Below are 15,374 nucleotides of genomic sequence, written 5' to 3'. Positions count from 1 at the left end.
GCAGGTAGGAGCTGAGCTTTATGAGAAGAGAGAGGTGCAAATCTTTGATGTAAACTCAAGTGAGAGTTGCATAAAAGCATAAAAGCAGTGAAACATGGAGAAAGCCTTCACTTGAAATTGCAGCTTCCTGGCATAAGGAGGAGGCTTTGAGCTCCTTCATAAAAAAACTCCTCTCTAACTACTGCTCGTAAGTTCTCACCTTCTAAAACGCAGGATGAAAAATGCATTTGGAAGGACTGAGGAAACTGTTTCTCATTAAAGTTTGCCAGAAAGAGGAACCACCCAGTGAAAAGGGTTTTACGGGACCAAATATGATAAAGCCTGATATGATGTTTACACCAGCAGGAGCGTAATCACTGAAGCAGCTGTCATGACATCAACCCTCACACTCCCTGCAACCTATTTCCACAGCCACACCCTGCTGGCTGACACACACACATACACACACACACACTGATGCAGTCTGAGATTCATAGCAAGACCCTGCTAATGACTTAAGTTGGAGCAGGGAGATCCCCTCATGATGCGAGCAGCATTACAGACTCTGCAGATGTTTTTCATTCAACACCTGGATGTGTTGCATGTTACAGATGAGCAGCCATGTGCGCAAACACTAACGTCCACCAGCTGCCAGATGGGAGGGTAAACAATGGCATGAATGCAGCCTGGATGGGGAAGCATAAAGAATATCACGGGAGCTTTCTCACTAACTATTAAACGTTAGTACCGATTTGTGGCTCGCTTCTCCAATATTAACACTTACAATCGTCTATTTATATTCTCCTCATTGCAAATTCTACATCACACATGCGTCTTTAGCCGGGGAAGTAGCTGTGAGAGCCCTCTTGCAGAAAAGTGGCGCCACGTCCATCCCGTAAATAATATTATAGCATTGAGGACCACAGATGGATTAAGTTATTCTCATCCATGCAAAAACATAAAAACTGCAGGTGTGGCAAGCAAACAAAGGCTCACGTCCACTATAAGAATTCCCATCATCACACACACAATAGGCAGACATCAGGCCCTTTCTTAACAAAACAAACCAGGAGAAAAATCAATAGCTCCCTCAGACACTGTGTCTATTTATTTGGCAGGGATGTTCCTATTCAACTCTCTCGAATAACAAAGATGGAACAAACACAATCGCCAGTGATATCATGTAGCTGGGACGTCTGCTGTTGGATTTTGTCCCAGCCAGCAAGACAGTAAAGACAAAAGAGGAGACAGCCAAGAGACAGCACCGTGATGCTTTGCACTTGGATTCCAAACTGAAGGGAGGGGCCAGTCGGGTCACTCTGGGCCAGAATTCCAACAAAACGACCTCATAAAACATCTCCACTGGACTCATTATCTGTAAAGCATTACTAAAAAGGTAAAAGGCAATAAAAACCAATGAAGGAGATAAACGGAGGAGGGGCCATGGTCAGGATCTCCTTACCCTGGTTGTCGTCCGACTGGTTGAATCCGCACAGCTGGCAGATGGAGCGGACCCACTTGTTCATCTCATCCTCGGTCTCAGCCACCAGGTAGAAGGTTCGGTCCGAGGTCTTGATGTCGAACACGAAGCTGTCCTGGAACTCCTTCCTCTTGAACGTCAGGCCGGCGTCCACCTGCTCGCAGCAGTGCAGGTCGATGACCCGGATGGGCTTCTTGGAGTGGTCGTTCTTGTAGTACTCCAGCACGTCGGGGTCACCACTCATGCGCCCGCTGCGGAGTATGAACCAGCGCTTCTTCCATGCCTGGGAAAAGATGTAGAACATCAACAACCATCAAATAGCTGATTGAGTTCAGAGGAGGCCTTACTTGAGCATGTTCCTCTGTTTTAGCACGCATGTGGTTGTGTGGTCTGTGTGTGTGTGTGTTTGTGTTGGAGGTTGGTGGCATGATCTGTTGAGGCAGCAGGTGTTACTCCATCTCAACGTATTTCCTGTGTTTTTATTCCTCCTTGAGCTAAACACAACTCCTCCACGACAACTTCTCTGTAAGCCTGCGAGCCCCGCCTGCTTTTGAGAGTGAACGACAGGGCTTCCGTCCAATTAAAATCCAGCTGAATGTAAATATGAACGTGACACAGGAGCTGGAGTTTCCTCATGGAGTGCAAACAACAATGTCAAACCGCCTTGAAGGACGTCACGAGTCAACACGGTTAAGACACGAGCGAGACAGGGAAGTCTACAAATCCTGTTTAAAGGTCCATTCGAGTAAATAAACATTTGCATTAAGGTGCACTAGAGTGTAAGAGCACATGGCCTGTCAGTGTGTGTCTGTGTGTGTGTGTGTGTGTGTGGGTTATCGACGCATTAACATGTACCCTGCACACACTCTATAATGCAAATCCCCCAAAGTGGAGATAAAAGGTTAAATATTGGACAGTGTATCTCCTCTCTAACCTTTCATCACCTGACTGAACTATTCAATCTCACATGAACAGAACAGACATCAGTATTTATTTTCCCCTTATGTCTTCATTTTCCAAAGTAACTGGTGACCACATCTGTATTTTCCCCTGAAGTGTGGTGGAAAAGATGTATAAAGCAGCAGACAATGGACATATGAGGACAAGTTCCTCAAAATGTCCTTTAACTGCATGTGAGCATATGAGCATGTGAGCATGTGAGCATGTGGGCATGTGCACGGATACGAGGGCTGGAACTCAGAACCAGCTCGGCTTCCTTGTTTGTGACCGAAGCTCCGCATGTTTTCACAGTGGCTGTCTTGAAGGGACTCTGTGTTCTGCAGAGACAAAAGAGGAAGATAGACCAGGAAGAGGAGGGAAGAGGAGGGTGGGCGGGTGGTGGCGGTGGTGGAGGGGGGGGGGGGGGGGTGGACAGGCTTCTGGCCATCTGCCAGTGATGCACTTCCGCCAGGCAATGTCTCTCACATGCAGGCTGCTGACACACAGGATCCTGCAGACCCCCTTTTCCCTCCATCAACACAGACACTGCCGCAAGGCTAACCGCCCCAACCCCCCCCATCCCAACCCCAGCTAACACCACACGTACACACACACACATGCACACACACACCAGGAGGAAGTGGAAACGTGGATTGCTCTGCATCTGCTTTGCTTTTCTCACACACCACGCGTTCCTAATCTCCCCCGTAGACGTGCGTACTACATGTGCTTATAGTTCTTAGCGCCGACATCTACGCTGACCTCAGATAATGTTGTAAACCGCATTCTTAACATGCTCGGGGCTCAGCGATGACTTGCCGCAGTGCGCTGCACTCACACTAGATTTCTGAGGCAGATACTGCAAAAGAGCCCTCAAATTTGATGGTTAAAGCCGTGTGATGAAGTGTGTTAATAAGCCTAATATCTGAAATGAAGGCAATAATACAAAGGGCCTCCGTCTATGTGAGCGCAGTCAATGAATTGTTTTGTATTTTTCGATACACTAGAAACCTGCTACCTGATGAGAGCTCAAAGAGTTTTCCTAGAATATGGCAGAAGAGTCGACCGCCCAGCTATTATACAAGTAAAGTTCGCACACAAATTGCATGCTAGGCTTTTGGAGGCTTCTGGAGTAGGCCCTGCCCCACCCAAGCCCCGCCTTCATTTAATCAATCCCATCCAAGAAAAATGAGACCTGATTGACAGCTGAGGCCGCGACCCTTCTTGTGTTGACGTTTTTCCGCCATGTCCGACTCCATCAGTAGGGGGCGCTGCAGAGACGTGACGAGTTTCGCAGAGCACTAAACTTACGGCTTGATGCCTACAGTAGATTTGTCATTTTATCGACTGAATGAAATGAGTCTCTTCAGTCACTCTGCACGTCTCAGCTGTTAATAACGATTCCAGCTCTTCTGTCTGTTTACGACACTCCAAACACACAGCTGTACCCACTGGGCTCTGGAAGACGTTTCTCATGAAAGCGCCGATTACTTTGTGTTTAGGACAGGAAACGCAACGTCAATTTAATGGTACAAGCAGCTCCGAAGAAACGAATAGATTTCCGTGAGAAGCCGGCCAGATGTAAGAATCTTCAGCAGACACATTGTGTTTCATTACACCATGAGATTCGCCGTGTCCTTGTGCAAATGTTCCTCTGATATATCGGCAGTCTTGTGTTTGTTTTCTCTCAGCGAAGTTCACAAAAAGCGGCGGTAGTGTGTTTGAGGAAGTGTAGATTGTGTGACGGTATCTTCAGTGTGAGGCTGATGCTTTCCGAAGATACTGCGAGAATACTTTTTATATTTCATTTTCTGTGAGGCAGATGAAACGATACAAGCTGGAGGCGGTACGAGCTTAATGGGGCTGCTGGTCGGAGAAACAGCAATATCGGTGTAAGAAAGCGGCTTTAAGGTTTTGTAGAGTCACTGCTTCAGTTTGTTTGGTTGTCTGGAGTCGTGCGCCGGCTTGAGGTCAGGGTTGGTTCTCACCGTGGGAGGAGAGAAAGAGAGGGCGCGGAAAAAAACGATTCCAAAGAATTTAAGTTTCATTTCTGAAGGGTTTCAGTTCTGATGAACTTCCTTATTTCCGTGACAACGCGACAAAAAGACTAATGAGGGCCCTGCATACATTTCTGAGATTCTTTTCCCAGATCCAAAACGCTCCTTGGTTCAGTGCCATCACACCATTCAGAGGGAAATTGCTACAACTCCTGCGACAGCATTTAAATATTATGGCCTTTTCTGGAAGGAGAGAGCATCACTTAATTGAGACCTGGAGCCGAGCCCAGATCTCAGAGGTCACAGCGACCCAGCTGGGTTATTCCTGGCATCGTTCAGCTGATGGCAGGCATCTTAACCCAGGACAGCAACAGCTCTCAAACACAGAGCGAACGCGAGTCGTTTACGGACGCTTCGTCGCGCTAAAAATAGAACACACGTTTTCCACAGGAAAAGCTTTTCTCTCTGTAGAATGAAATATTTTGCAGCCTCTTGTGTGAAGGTTGAATGTTTCCCTGCCACACGCTTTCTGTCAAACACTTCACAGAAATCTTGACTGGAAAATGATAAACAAAAAAAACCCCAATAATAAATTCAGTTTCATCTCGACCTTTCCAACAGAACAACAGTGCGGTGCAGCCTTTCCTCCCTCGCTCTGTTCAAATTTGGGCAGACCTCCCCAGCGAAGTAAATCAAGGGGGAGGAGGACTCGGCTAAGTGAGCTATCCCGCCCACCGCCTGTCCCACGGAGCATGCATGAGCCCATCCATCACTGTCTGCGCGCTGGGAAGTGAGGGCCCAGGCTGATGTAACCGGGCTAAACTACCCCGGATCTCCCAGCCTCCCCTCCCCCTCATGGCTTTGCCTCAAACTGCACGGGTGGAGGGGGTGGAGGGGGGGTGGAAAGGGGCTCAGGCGAGACATGCTGCTCTTGTTAACAACTGAATTAGACTGTCCACTGGACCACCAACAGCCAGGCCACCAATCACACCCAAATATAGGCATTATTGTTCTATTAAAACATGTAGGATCAGAGATAAATAGCCCAGATTATGTTTTGTGCTGCTCACATATTGTGCTTTTTTCTCACTCAGTGTGCACAGTGGTGTAGTAGACGTGGATATATGCGTTTGTTTGCAGATCACCGCATTGCAAAGCTTTAAAAAAAAAATCCAAACCCATGATTGAATAAGAACGTTGCAATCTTAAAAACAATGCAGCTTTTCCAGTCTTACTTTTATTTGTAAGGAAATGATTTCATTACGTCTTCCACCAGTGAAGACAGTGTTTGGATTCTAGGACACTTGGCTCTAGATTGTAAGAATGGATGGCGTGCCGGCACTCGGACGTCTCCAAGTGAGAACGCAGCCATCCATGTCTACAAGCGTGCAGCATTCAGCCTCAGCCTCCGTCTTATTCCATCATCTTAAAGGCTCCAAACATTTTCATTTGTTCCATCCCGCACCACATCCAGAGGCAGGACAGAGCAGCACAAAGGAGAACACGTCTGTATCTATGTCAGATTGCTGAAAAGGGAAAACTAATGACAAAAACCCACATAACAATCTTTTGATCTGAAATCTAAAAATAGGACCGAAACTGTATGTCTCTCTCAAATTCAAACTACTTAACATTTGCATGATAGTAGTCATGCGCTGAAGTAGTTTTGTTTTGATCTTTATTTGGCGAAGAACAAAACAATGACATAGCGGGAAAACAAACTCCTTCATACAAATGGAGGGAGACTCAAATATCTAGCAGGGGTAAATAGTGCGTCCGTAGAAAGAAGACAACACTTGCGGACAAATTCACAATGAGTAACACACGATGAGTAACAGCAATTATTGACCCATTAACTCGTCAAAACAAGACATGTTTGATGCGAGTGAACGCCGCTCGTCGGCCAAATGTCCTCAGCTGACAATTGAACTCTGAGATGACTGCAATGACTCGCTTGTGACCTAAACAATTATCCAAGGCGTGGCTTTAATCAGCAATGCAGCAATATGTATACTGCTGCGTCTGTGTGTGTGTGTGTGTGTGTGTGTGCGTAGTAGTACGCTGTGTCAACACGCAGGGCTGATAATCATCAGTCAACATGTTTTTTAATGTGCATGAGCAAACACCCAAACTAAACACGTACGTTGTCCAAGTTGGAGGTTAGAATAGTCTTGTTTACTTCTCCTCCTCTATTATATAGCAGAGAAGGAGACAGCAGGCAGCCTTTGCCTCCTCCCTCGCCTCTACCTGCTGCTGCACCACATACACTACACAGCTGCACAAATACTGCCACTATGGAGCGGCTGCAGAGGCTTGTAACCACCGCGCTTGTGTGTGTTTTCTGATCTATTACCTGCTTTTGTGTACAAAAAAAAAACGGTGGCGTCGTGCAGGAGGGCGATTTACCTCCTGTGACTCGAAGTCGCTCGGCTACGCAGCGACTGGACGCCTCAGGCAACGTGTCATTGCAGGTGGCTGGGTTAAGCTCCTGTTTGATCTGAGTGACAAGCGTGTTGGTGTGGCACACTAACAGCACGGTGATGTTTAGTTTGCGGCCCCGTGCTGGTGCTGCTTTATTATCGCCGTGATGAGCGGGAGAGGGATCCTATTCCGGCTCGGAGAACTCCCATCGGCGGGATGCTGAGAGAGATGGGACAGAGCTGCAGATAGGAGCGGGAGGAAAGTGGTCAGGGGGTTCTTTAGTTTCCGATTTCAGTCAATAATGTCCCAGCAGCCCCAGTGAATATGAGCTTTCACATCTCTGGGAGCTCTATGGAAAATGGCCAATAAGGACTGCAGCCAAGCGCTCAGATGTTACCATGATGCAGCTTTTCACTCACTTCAGCTGGAGGGTGACTGATTCTAAATAAGGAGGATTCAGGCTGATCATTTTAGTTATTCTGATTCAGAATTCTACAAATGTGGTGTGAATTGGAGGAATAATGAGATCAACAATAAGAATTACACTATTTAATTTGCATGGAGATCAGATTCTAAAATGCATCTGCAGTGCAAACAGCCTGTGTCTTTCCATTTCCTTTCCATTTTTTCAATTGCTTTCTGTTAAAGCCAGCGTATTCTGAGAAAGCCAGAGATTCACCACGAGATAACAACACTATGCTGAAAGTGTCTGTCAGTGGCAAAGCACCACTTTTGCAGTGGCAAGATATATTTCATTATCAGTTTTAACAGCTTTTCCTTTAAAAATATCTTGAAAAAATGGAAATAAAAACTGATGGTTCATATTGAACCTTTTGCTCATATTACCAAAGTTCTGCAGTGTAATGTTGGAGCAGGTTTATGTTGAGATGCAAAACTTGAGGTTCACTCTTATAGAAACGCATCCAGTAATGCAAATCCACTCGCCCTGAGGCTGTTTCAATCAGTCCTTTACTTCCATAAGACGTTTGCATTAGAATCCAACACATTTGAATGAACCTAGCTACACGCCTGGTTTGACACGGCCACATCTCAAGGCTTTACAAGTCAGAGGTGTAGCTAGAATTCGCTAAGCTTCTCGTATTCTCAGTGAGAAAACAAAACCAGGCATATTTAGCACAGTGACACCAAGTCCTGCGCCTTCTGGTGCATGGAAACAAATAGCACTCGACTTTGGCAGAAAAGTCCTTCACAAAAAGAACAGCAGTGAAAATCACTTTCGCTTCAAGATGCTGCACACGGATGGAGGGGTGGCAGCACTCCGATACGACAGCCATGACTGTACTGAAAAACAAACCAGTCCGTCGTAGTGAATGTGTTGACAGGGGAGAGAAGCTGGCAGGATTCAGACAGTGACAGCAGAACCTCCATTATCTCGTCCTAATCAATAGCGGGTCACACGTCGGCCCACATTCCAGGAACAGATGGGAGTTTCAGCCGGTGAGGGAATGCAATCCAGTTACATATCACAAATCGCCTGGGCATTCGCACAACAACAAAACAACCTTTCAGAATCGCACAGTAACGCTTTCCAATCCTGCAAACATTCCTCACGAAAAAAAGTGAAACTGCTGGTGCCTTTTTGTTGGAAAGAGACTAAAACAATGTGAAACTTCCCAGCCTGAGTGGAGGTAAACACGCCACCAACACGGCGGAAAAGTAGATCCAGATAAGTGCACATAAATGGACACGCACATAAATCTACACAGCGGCTGGAGTGTCGGCCTGAAAATATTTGTCTTTGACTGTTTTGTCCCAGACAGATGTCATTTATCTGTTTACTTATGTAATGTCGGTTTACGTGACAGCGAGCTGAAATAAACCACAAATGGACAAAAGCGAGGGCGAGGAAGTTCCTCGGCCCTCGCACAGTTTACACAGGGCTCCCCGTCTTGGCTGGGCCGTGTGATGTTAAGCAGACAGCCGCCCCAGACAGAGTTTATGACACACATTTCTGGAGCGTTTCCAATAAATTCACGTCTTCATTTCAACCCCTGCAGGCACCTCGGCGCGTACGTGTTCCTCCTCCTCTCCAGGATGTGCTCCGCTCGCTCTCTGCACCAGAGATTTTGTTTTTGCACGCTTCCAACCGTCTTTAAGGCCATAAATTCACGTCTTACAAACATAACTGAAGCCCGAGCCTGTGCCAACAATGCGCCGCCATTTTGCATTTTCAGCAGCTCCAATCCATTATCTGACGTTAGTGCTGAAGAGATCCAGATGCTCCTGGGCTGGACGTGGCCCTGTCCTCGTGTACCCAGAGAAGTAAACATGAAAAGATGTTAAACAGAATTGCAGAGAGGATAAAACTGCAGGAGTTGAAGTCCAGCGGATGCATTAGAGCGCTGTGGCAATTTAAATCAAACTGCTCAGGTTTCCCAATAGTCAAAACACTGACCTTGAAAAGCCAGCAGCTGCGAGACATAACACGTGCACATAAGACCCAAATAGACCCACAAATTCTTGCGTGTTAATGAAGAAGGTGGGAGGTTTGTTACAGAGAGCCAAGTCAGGCAGGGTCCACCAAAGGGTAGGAACACATTTCCTGATGCTTCCCTCATGTTCGGAGCTCGCGACTGTAAGTTCAAATGCTTGTTTTCGGCAGCACATCACAGCTTTCAGACCCGTTTAGTACAAACGGAGCCTGATGTCGTTTGGCTTGCATGACATTAGGAGGAAATACGAGTCCGCCTCCAATGTCATCACAGCACACACAGTGTAAGAAAGCTCCATCTCACAGGGGCATTCATGGGTGAACAAGGATACAGTGCGTCTCGTACTTCGCTCGTTCGCTCGCTCACTTCCTTCACGAGGGCAATGATCTGCAAAATTTTCTAGCGCCCTCCTATGAAAAACAACCTCTCCAAAGCTCTCACTAGATATAATGGGCCTCAATTTGCAGTTGAACACTTCCATCATTACCAAAATGAGTAATCTCTCGTCCTGTCTCCGCATCAGCAAAAGGCCCGGGCTTATTTAGCGTGAGCCCGCCCCGACAGATTGATTAACGGGGGAACATTATCTTTAATCAAAACTCTTTGTGTCACTTCCCCTGCCTCTGCCATCTGCTGCGGCTCATATGCGGACCCTGCAACTGCGTGCGGAGGGGCGGGCGTGGCGTGTGCATCTTCTCCTGCCCTCCCTGACTCTTTCCAAGGTGCTTTTTAGATGTTGAACAGAAAATAAATTGCACGATAATTCAATCACAAGCCCCCGTTTAGAACATTAGCGGGATTCTTCTGCGTCAAGCATCTCCTTATGTCAGCGCCCTAATTGATTCCCCCGCAGCTCAAACGTCATGGCAGCCAAAAGGTTACCCCCTCCCCCACCCACACCCAACAGGCAGGCATCATTACAGCCATGCGCTGATTGGATGATCTTACATGTATGACATCAGTAAATGCACGAGGAGGGGTGATATCATGTAGCCGGGGCAGCAAAAATGATTCACACCACCCTCATTCCAACCGGTACAATGCCGATCAATAACGTCTGGGTACACACAGTAATCTGGTGACTGCACAGAGGGCTGAGGAGAGAACAGAGAGGAGAGAGAAGAGAGAACTCCAGCCGTGTTACTGTAAAGCTGAGAGGGTGGATGTCTCTCAATATGACGTGCAGGAAGAAGGGATCACAAGTCAGAGTGTTATTATCATTATGCCTCCACAACCTAAAGATAACAGCTGATGTTCATCAAGAGCCTCTGACGTTGAAGATGTTGCCAAGTGGCTAGATGAGATCTCCTGAAAATGTTATTGATCTAGGTCACATGATCAGAACATTGTGTTGATTAATCAGCATTTTGTTCCAGTTGAGTCTATATTAATACAGATGATACAGAAATCTATGGCTCAGGCTTCATTTATATTATTTAGAACTGAGAAACAAAGTATTTTGGGTTTTTTTAATCTTTTTAGGTTTCCGCCTTGGGATTAGGTGCATGGAACTAATGAGTCCAAGCATTGTGATTTTTGGATCCAAACCCACACACACACACACACACACACACACACACACACACAGTGCAAGATGTGCAGTGTTTTGCTCAGTATTTGCACACACACATGATGGATTAACTGACGAATGAAACTTCAATTTATTGCCGACAATGCAAATGCAAATGCAATGCAAAATTGAATTTTCATTTTGCATCACTGTAAAGTAACAGACACATTGTTCAAGTAGCTTTACATACCTGTTAAATATGATTGAATCTACACTTGACCTTTTTTGGTGCATCCGTCCACTTTCACATTGTGTTCTCAAAGACCAGTAGTCTCTTTGTTCTGGTCCCTTAAATGCCCCCAAACCTTTGCATGGTGTTATTTCACACATGAGAGAACAAGTTATGTTACACAAAAATGTCAGGGCAAGGGCGGCGTGTGAAAAATGTGGATATGTCGGTGTTTCAAGCCGACTCCACATCCTTCAATACTACCATGAACATTATCAGCTGCTGCAACAAGCCACATTCAAGTCAAGCAAGTTAAATCCCTCCAGGCTCCAATAAGTGGCATAATTATAATAATTTAGTATGTTTGCAAATGTCAAACACTTTTTCCTTAGTAGTAATGGTTTTTATCCAGGAACACCGTCAGTCTTGCTTTCTCGCAGCTTATCAGTGGAGAATCTAACACAAACCATTTCTTCCAGTCATTCACGCTTCATTCTGTTATATTGACAACATCAAACATCCTGTTCACAACACTTCCAAACTACTGAAGTGGGATCAAATATGGAAACACCATCTTTTAACAGTGACTGTTGACAGTTTAACAGGCTGTTTCACCAGCTCATTGATTCACTATTAGGGGAACAATTGGGTTTGATCTGGAACTTCCAAGCTTCTCGGCGTGTTTCTCCCTAAGCTGCTCCACATAAAGAGTAAAGTGAGTCCATGTATAAGGATGAAGAAACGTGTTGTCAGAGAGGAAACATGACTGCCTACAAACACGCTGGTATTCACACTAATTTATCATTTTATTGCAACTTGTGTGGAATCTTCATAGATGCCCAGTGTTGCATTCAACCAATCACATCATGGCTCTTTAAGTGTGGGCGTCGAGACTACAGTTCACACTCAAATCTTTGGAATGCCACAGCTAACCAAGCTGATCGTGTGGTAAAAGAAAGTTTAGCGGTAAAAGGTCACCGGTTTGAATCACTACCAAATGCACAGTGAGTCAGAAACCATCTCCTGCCTGTTACCAGCCACTGTTACAATGGAGCTGCAGTCTGGGGAGTGTTTGGCAACTGTGTGTGACACCAGGCTGAGTAAGTGCTGTGCCCAGTTAGCCAAACACCCCTGGGTAAGCCAATGGAAAAAATGAAAATCATTAGAATTAGAGATATATTTCCACAGTTAACTACCAAAAAGGTGTCGCTAGTGAAAGCAGACAGTTGTTTTAACTGGTAGACAAGTGGATCTCTTCTTCTAAATGGACAAGACAGAAGCAGCAACAGATTGAGTCAGAGTGAAGCATTTTCACTGACTCAGAGCATGACAGCATGGCCTACATGTTTACTTCACAGGGCCAAACTAATGAAGTCATATGACACGAAGAGTCAGCCCCAGAGAGAAGCACGACCCATATTCAGTATATGTGTGTTTGTATGTAGGTTTATCACTCTTATTGTATCTTAACACTGTTCTATATAAGTAGAAACGGGACACAGGCCTGCAGCGGTGCTATTCTACAGTACTCCAGTTATACAATGTCATACTACAAATACAACCTAATAACACAAACCATATACCTTGGAAGTAGTAATTTACTTCCCGGGTCGTGGACATTATATTGTCAAACAAGAGCTTGCAGATAATGACGCCAGAGTCTGTTTATGGTCTCACTATTTATATCCATTTCCTGTATTTTCAACTCTAGATCAGCACAGAGCTGCGCTGTCACAATGAATAATCGCATTATGTATACATTCCACGCTGTTGTGGTCTGATTTAATCACTAAACAAAATCTTTATCCCTGTGCTTGCCAAGTGAAGCAAGTTTCCCTAAATAAGTCCAAATGTTCTTCTTCTTTGTCCAAATCACGAGTGAGAAATCAATGAGATCTAATTTCCCTCAGAGCAGCACTATTTTAAGCAAAGCCGATGGAGAAGTCTTGATACTTTAATATACTTCCAGACCCGTTTTAGTTCCGTTACCCGTCATGGGACCTCTATCATAACACATCCTGTAGGTAACATCCAAAGGAAGTCTGGCATCTGCTATTGGTGCAATAATTAAGTTTTGGACAGAATACACACAGCCCAAAGCAGAGTTCATGGCAAAGGACAGGATATTATAACAACGGTTCAAACAAGGCCGCCATGGGATTTTCACACTGCATGACAAAGGATGTGAGTGAGTAGATGCACTCACACACTGCACTCATAACTTCACATTCAACCTAAACTTCAATCTGGCTCCAAATCACAGCCCCATCTGTTTGGAGCCGCGAAAGTCAATCACAAAGTTTCCCCTTTAAGTGAACATTTCCACTGAAAACAAACTAATCAGTGATCTGACACTGCTGTCACATAAAGCCACCCCAGTTTCTGCGACTTTGGAATGGCCATATGGGGGCTTGCAGATAAAGTGGAACAAGGAAAATGTCTGTATGAGCGCTGGGTGTCTGTCAAAGCAGGAACTGGGAGGCATTGCGAGTTGACCTCGGAGGGCAAGGACTTCCCAAAGCCCCTCTGCAAAACAACAGCAGACCCCGCAGCTGACAGTGGGACACAGGCCGGCGCGCTGACTGCCTTGGAAACACACACAGGCTGCCCCCGCCTCTCTTCCTCTGGCGCTGTGGAGAGGGGTAAGGAGCCAGGCCTTTGAAAGTGGCAGCGGGAGAGCGCAGGGGCAGCGGCTATCACCTTGCCGATATGATCTGTCTGGAATGTGGCAAAGCTTCACTGTATGTGACCAGACACGTTTGTGATGTCAGACGCAACAACGGTCACAGGTGGGCGGCTTTTACAAATAGCAGTTTGATCCCGACCTGAAGGAATTAAATTGTTGACAGTACAACACGTCGCCTGTGACCGTATGATTCACTTTGTACACAAGCCATCGTATATGATTCATCCAGGTTGCGTATGAATCATGCAGGTGACTTACTAAGCGTATGTCAACAATGGAAGTCACAGAGGTGTAACTGCCTGAGACACAATTTAAATAAGGATAGAAGAGGATCGCATGGATCATTTGATTCATTGTGAGTTTACGAGGAAACTCAATATTAAACAGAACTGCTTCACATGGGCGTATTGATTTAAGAGCTTTGTTTTTCCAAGCACTGAGCGGCAACCACAACTTTAAAATAAGCTTTGTTGATCAACCAAGACACGTTTTTCCGTACAACTCTAGTAGTGCGTTTCAATTTGTAAAGATTGGATTGTATGGAATTTTACAAAAAGAACACTTGATGGCTTGTGGGAAGCCATTTTCTTCCTTTTTCTGATTTATTTATCATTTATTTATTCATTTTCAAGTCTTTCACACTTAATCTTTGAACAACAAACCATCAAATGAGCGTAACAGTGTGGTGTAACTGAGAAAGCTTCATTTCTTGTTTTGGTTTTCACAAGTGGAGATTTGTCACTAAGACTTTTCCTTTGGTTTTATCCAAATTCAACAAAAGGTCAAATGACAACAAAACTGTCTTTAGAGTCCAGGAGGTTATTGGAGCAGAGCTGATAAAGGAAATCTGAGCACAGAGTTATGAGTAAAACAGCCTCCACACAACGGTGCAAAAGGCTTTGGATGTGTGCAGGATTAGTCAGTTGTTTTCATGTTCCTTCTGCTTATTCTGGACATTGTTCAACAAAAGCAGCCAGGCTCCTCCCACCTGCCCTTACAGCCAGTGCCCACCTCCATCTGCCCCCAGACAAGATAATCAAACTCCAACCCTGTGATTCATTTAGCAGCTCTGCAACAATAAACAACTGCTTTCCTTGTCGAGATGCGATGTGTGTGTGCGTGTACGTGTGTGTGGAATACAACCACACATCTCTGTGAGTGCCGTTGTCACGTGGTTATGGAGGGGGGGGGGAGGGGGGGGGGCGGGGGGGGGGGGGGGGCAGGGGGCGACACACAAAGTTTATCATGTGTTTGTGCAGCACACAAGGTTTAAGTACAACAAATGCGTCACTGCACTGTGACGACCCGCATTTGTAAACAATTCAGGACTATTTAACCAGGACTAGTCTCGTTGGTTACTCATCATAATAAACGTGTTGACGCCTGTTCTCTCCAGTTGCTTCAACTGCCACGTGTGTTTTGCTCCCCCGACTTTGCATATGATTTGCATGCCTGGTTGTAGTACCAGTTTTTACTCTGCCTGATTTCATAACCCTGCAGTGAGATTGGACGGCACATTAGGAATGCATTGCTGCGTGACACGTTCTCACAAAATGTCCACGGAGGCCTGGGCTGGAATACAATGACCAATCATCCCTACAGGCTTCGTACTACTGATTAACAAACACAGCCCTTGTCTGGCTTTGGGGAGGAATTTTGCAGGGGGGGGCGGGGGTTGCA

At 45.7% G+C, this 15,374-nt stretch overlaps 1 protein-coding gene across 2 annotated transcripts in view; it reads right to left on the bottom strand.

The window, feature by feature from the left end:
- The window catches only part of gab2 (GRB2-associated binding protein 2), a 34,803-nt gene that overhangs the window by 16,951 nt on the left and 2,478 nt on the right, over positions 1–15,374 (bottom strand). For both annotated transcript variants that reach the window (XM_076146334.1, XM_076146335.1), the window contains exon 2: positions 1,442–1,742. In XM_076146334.1, coding sequence (XP_076002449.1) covers positions 1,442–1,742 — 301 coding nt within the window. The remainder of the gene's footprint in view (positions 1–1,441; positions 1,743–15,374) is intronic.

This window comes from Genypterus blacodes, unplaced genomic scaffold (genome assembly GCF_046128005.1).
Source record: "Genypterus blacodes isolate CSIRO-AG114 ecotype Tasmania unplaced genomic scaffold, CSIRO-AGI_Gbla_v1 ptg000032l_1, whole genome shotgun sequence".
Classification (NCBI taxonomy): Eukaryota; Metazoa; Chordata; class Actinopteri; order Ophidiiformes; family Ophidiidae; genus Genypterus; species Genypterus blacodes.
The sequence above is the reverse complement of the archived record's forward strand: the minus strand, read 5'-3'. Positions and strand labels throughout refer to the sequence as shown.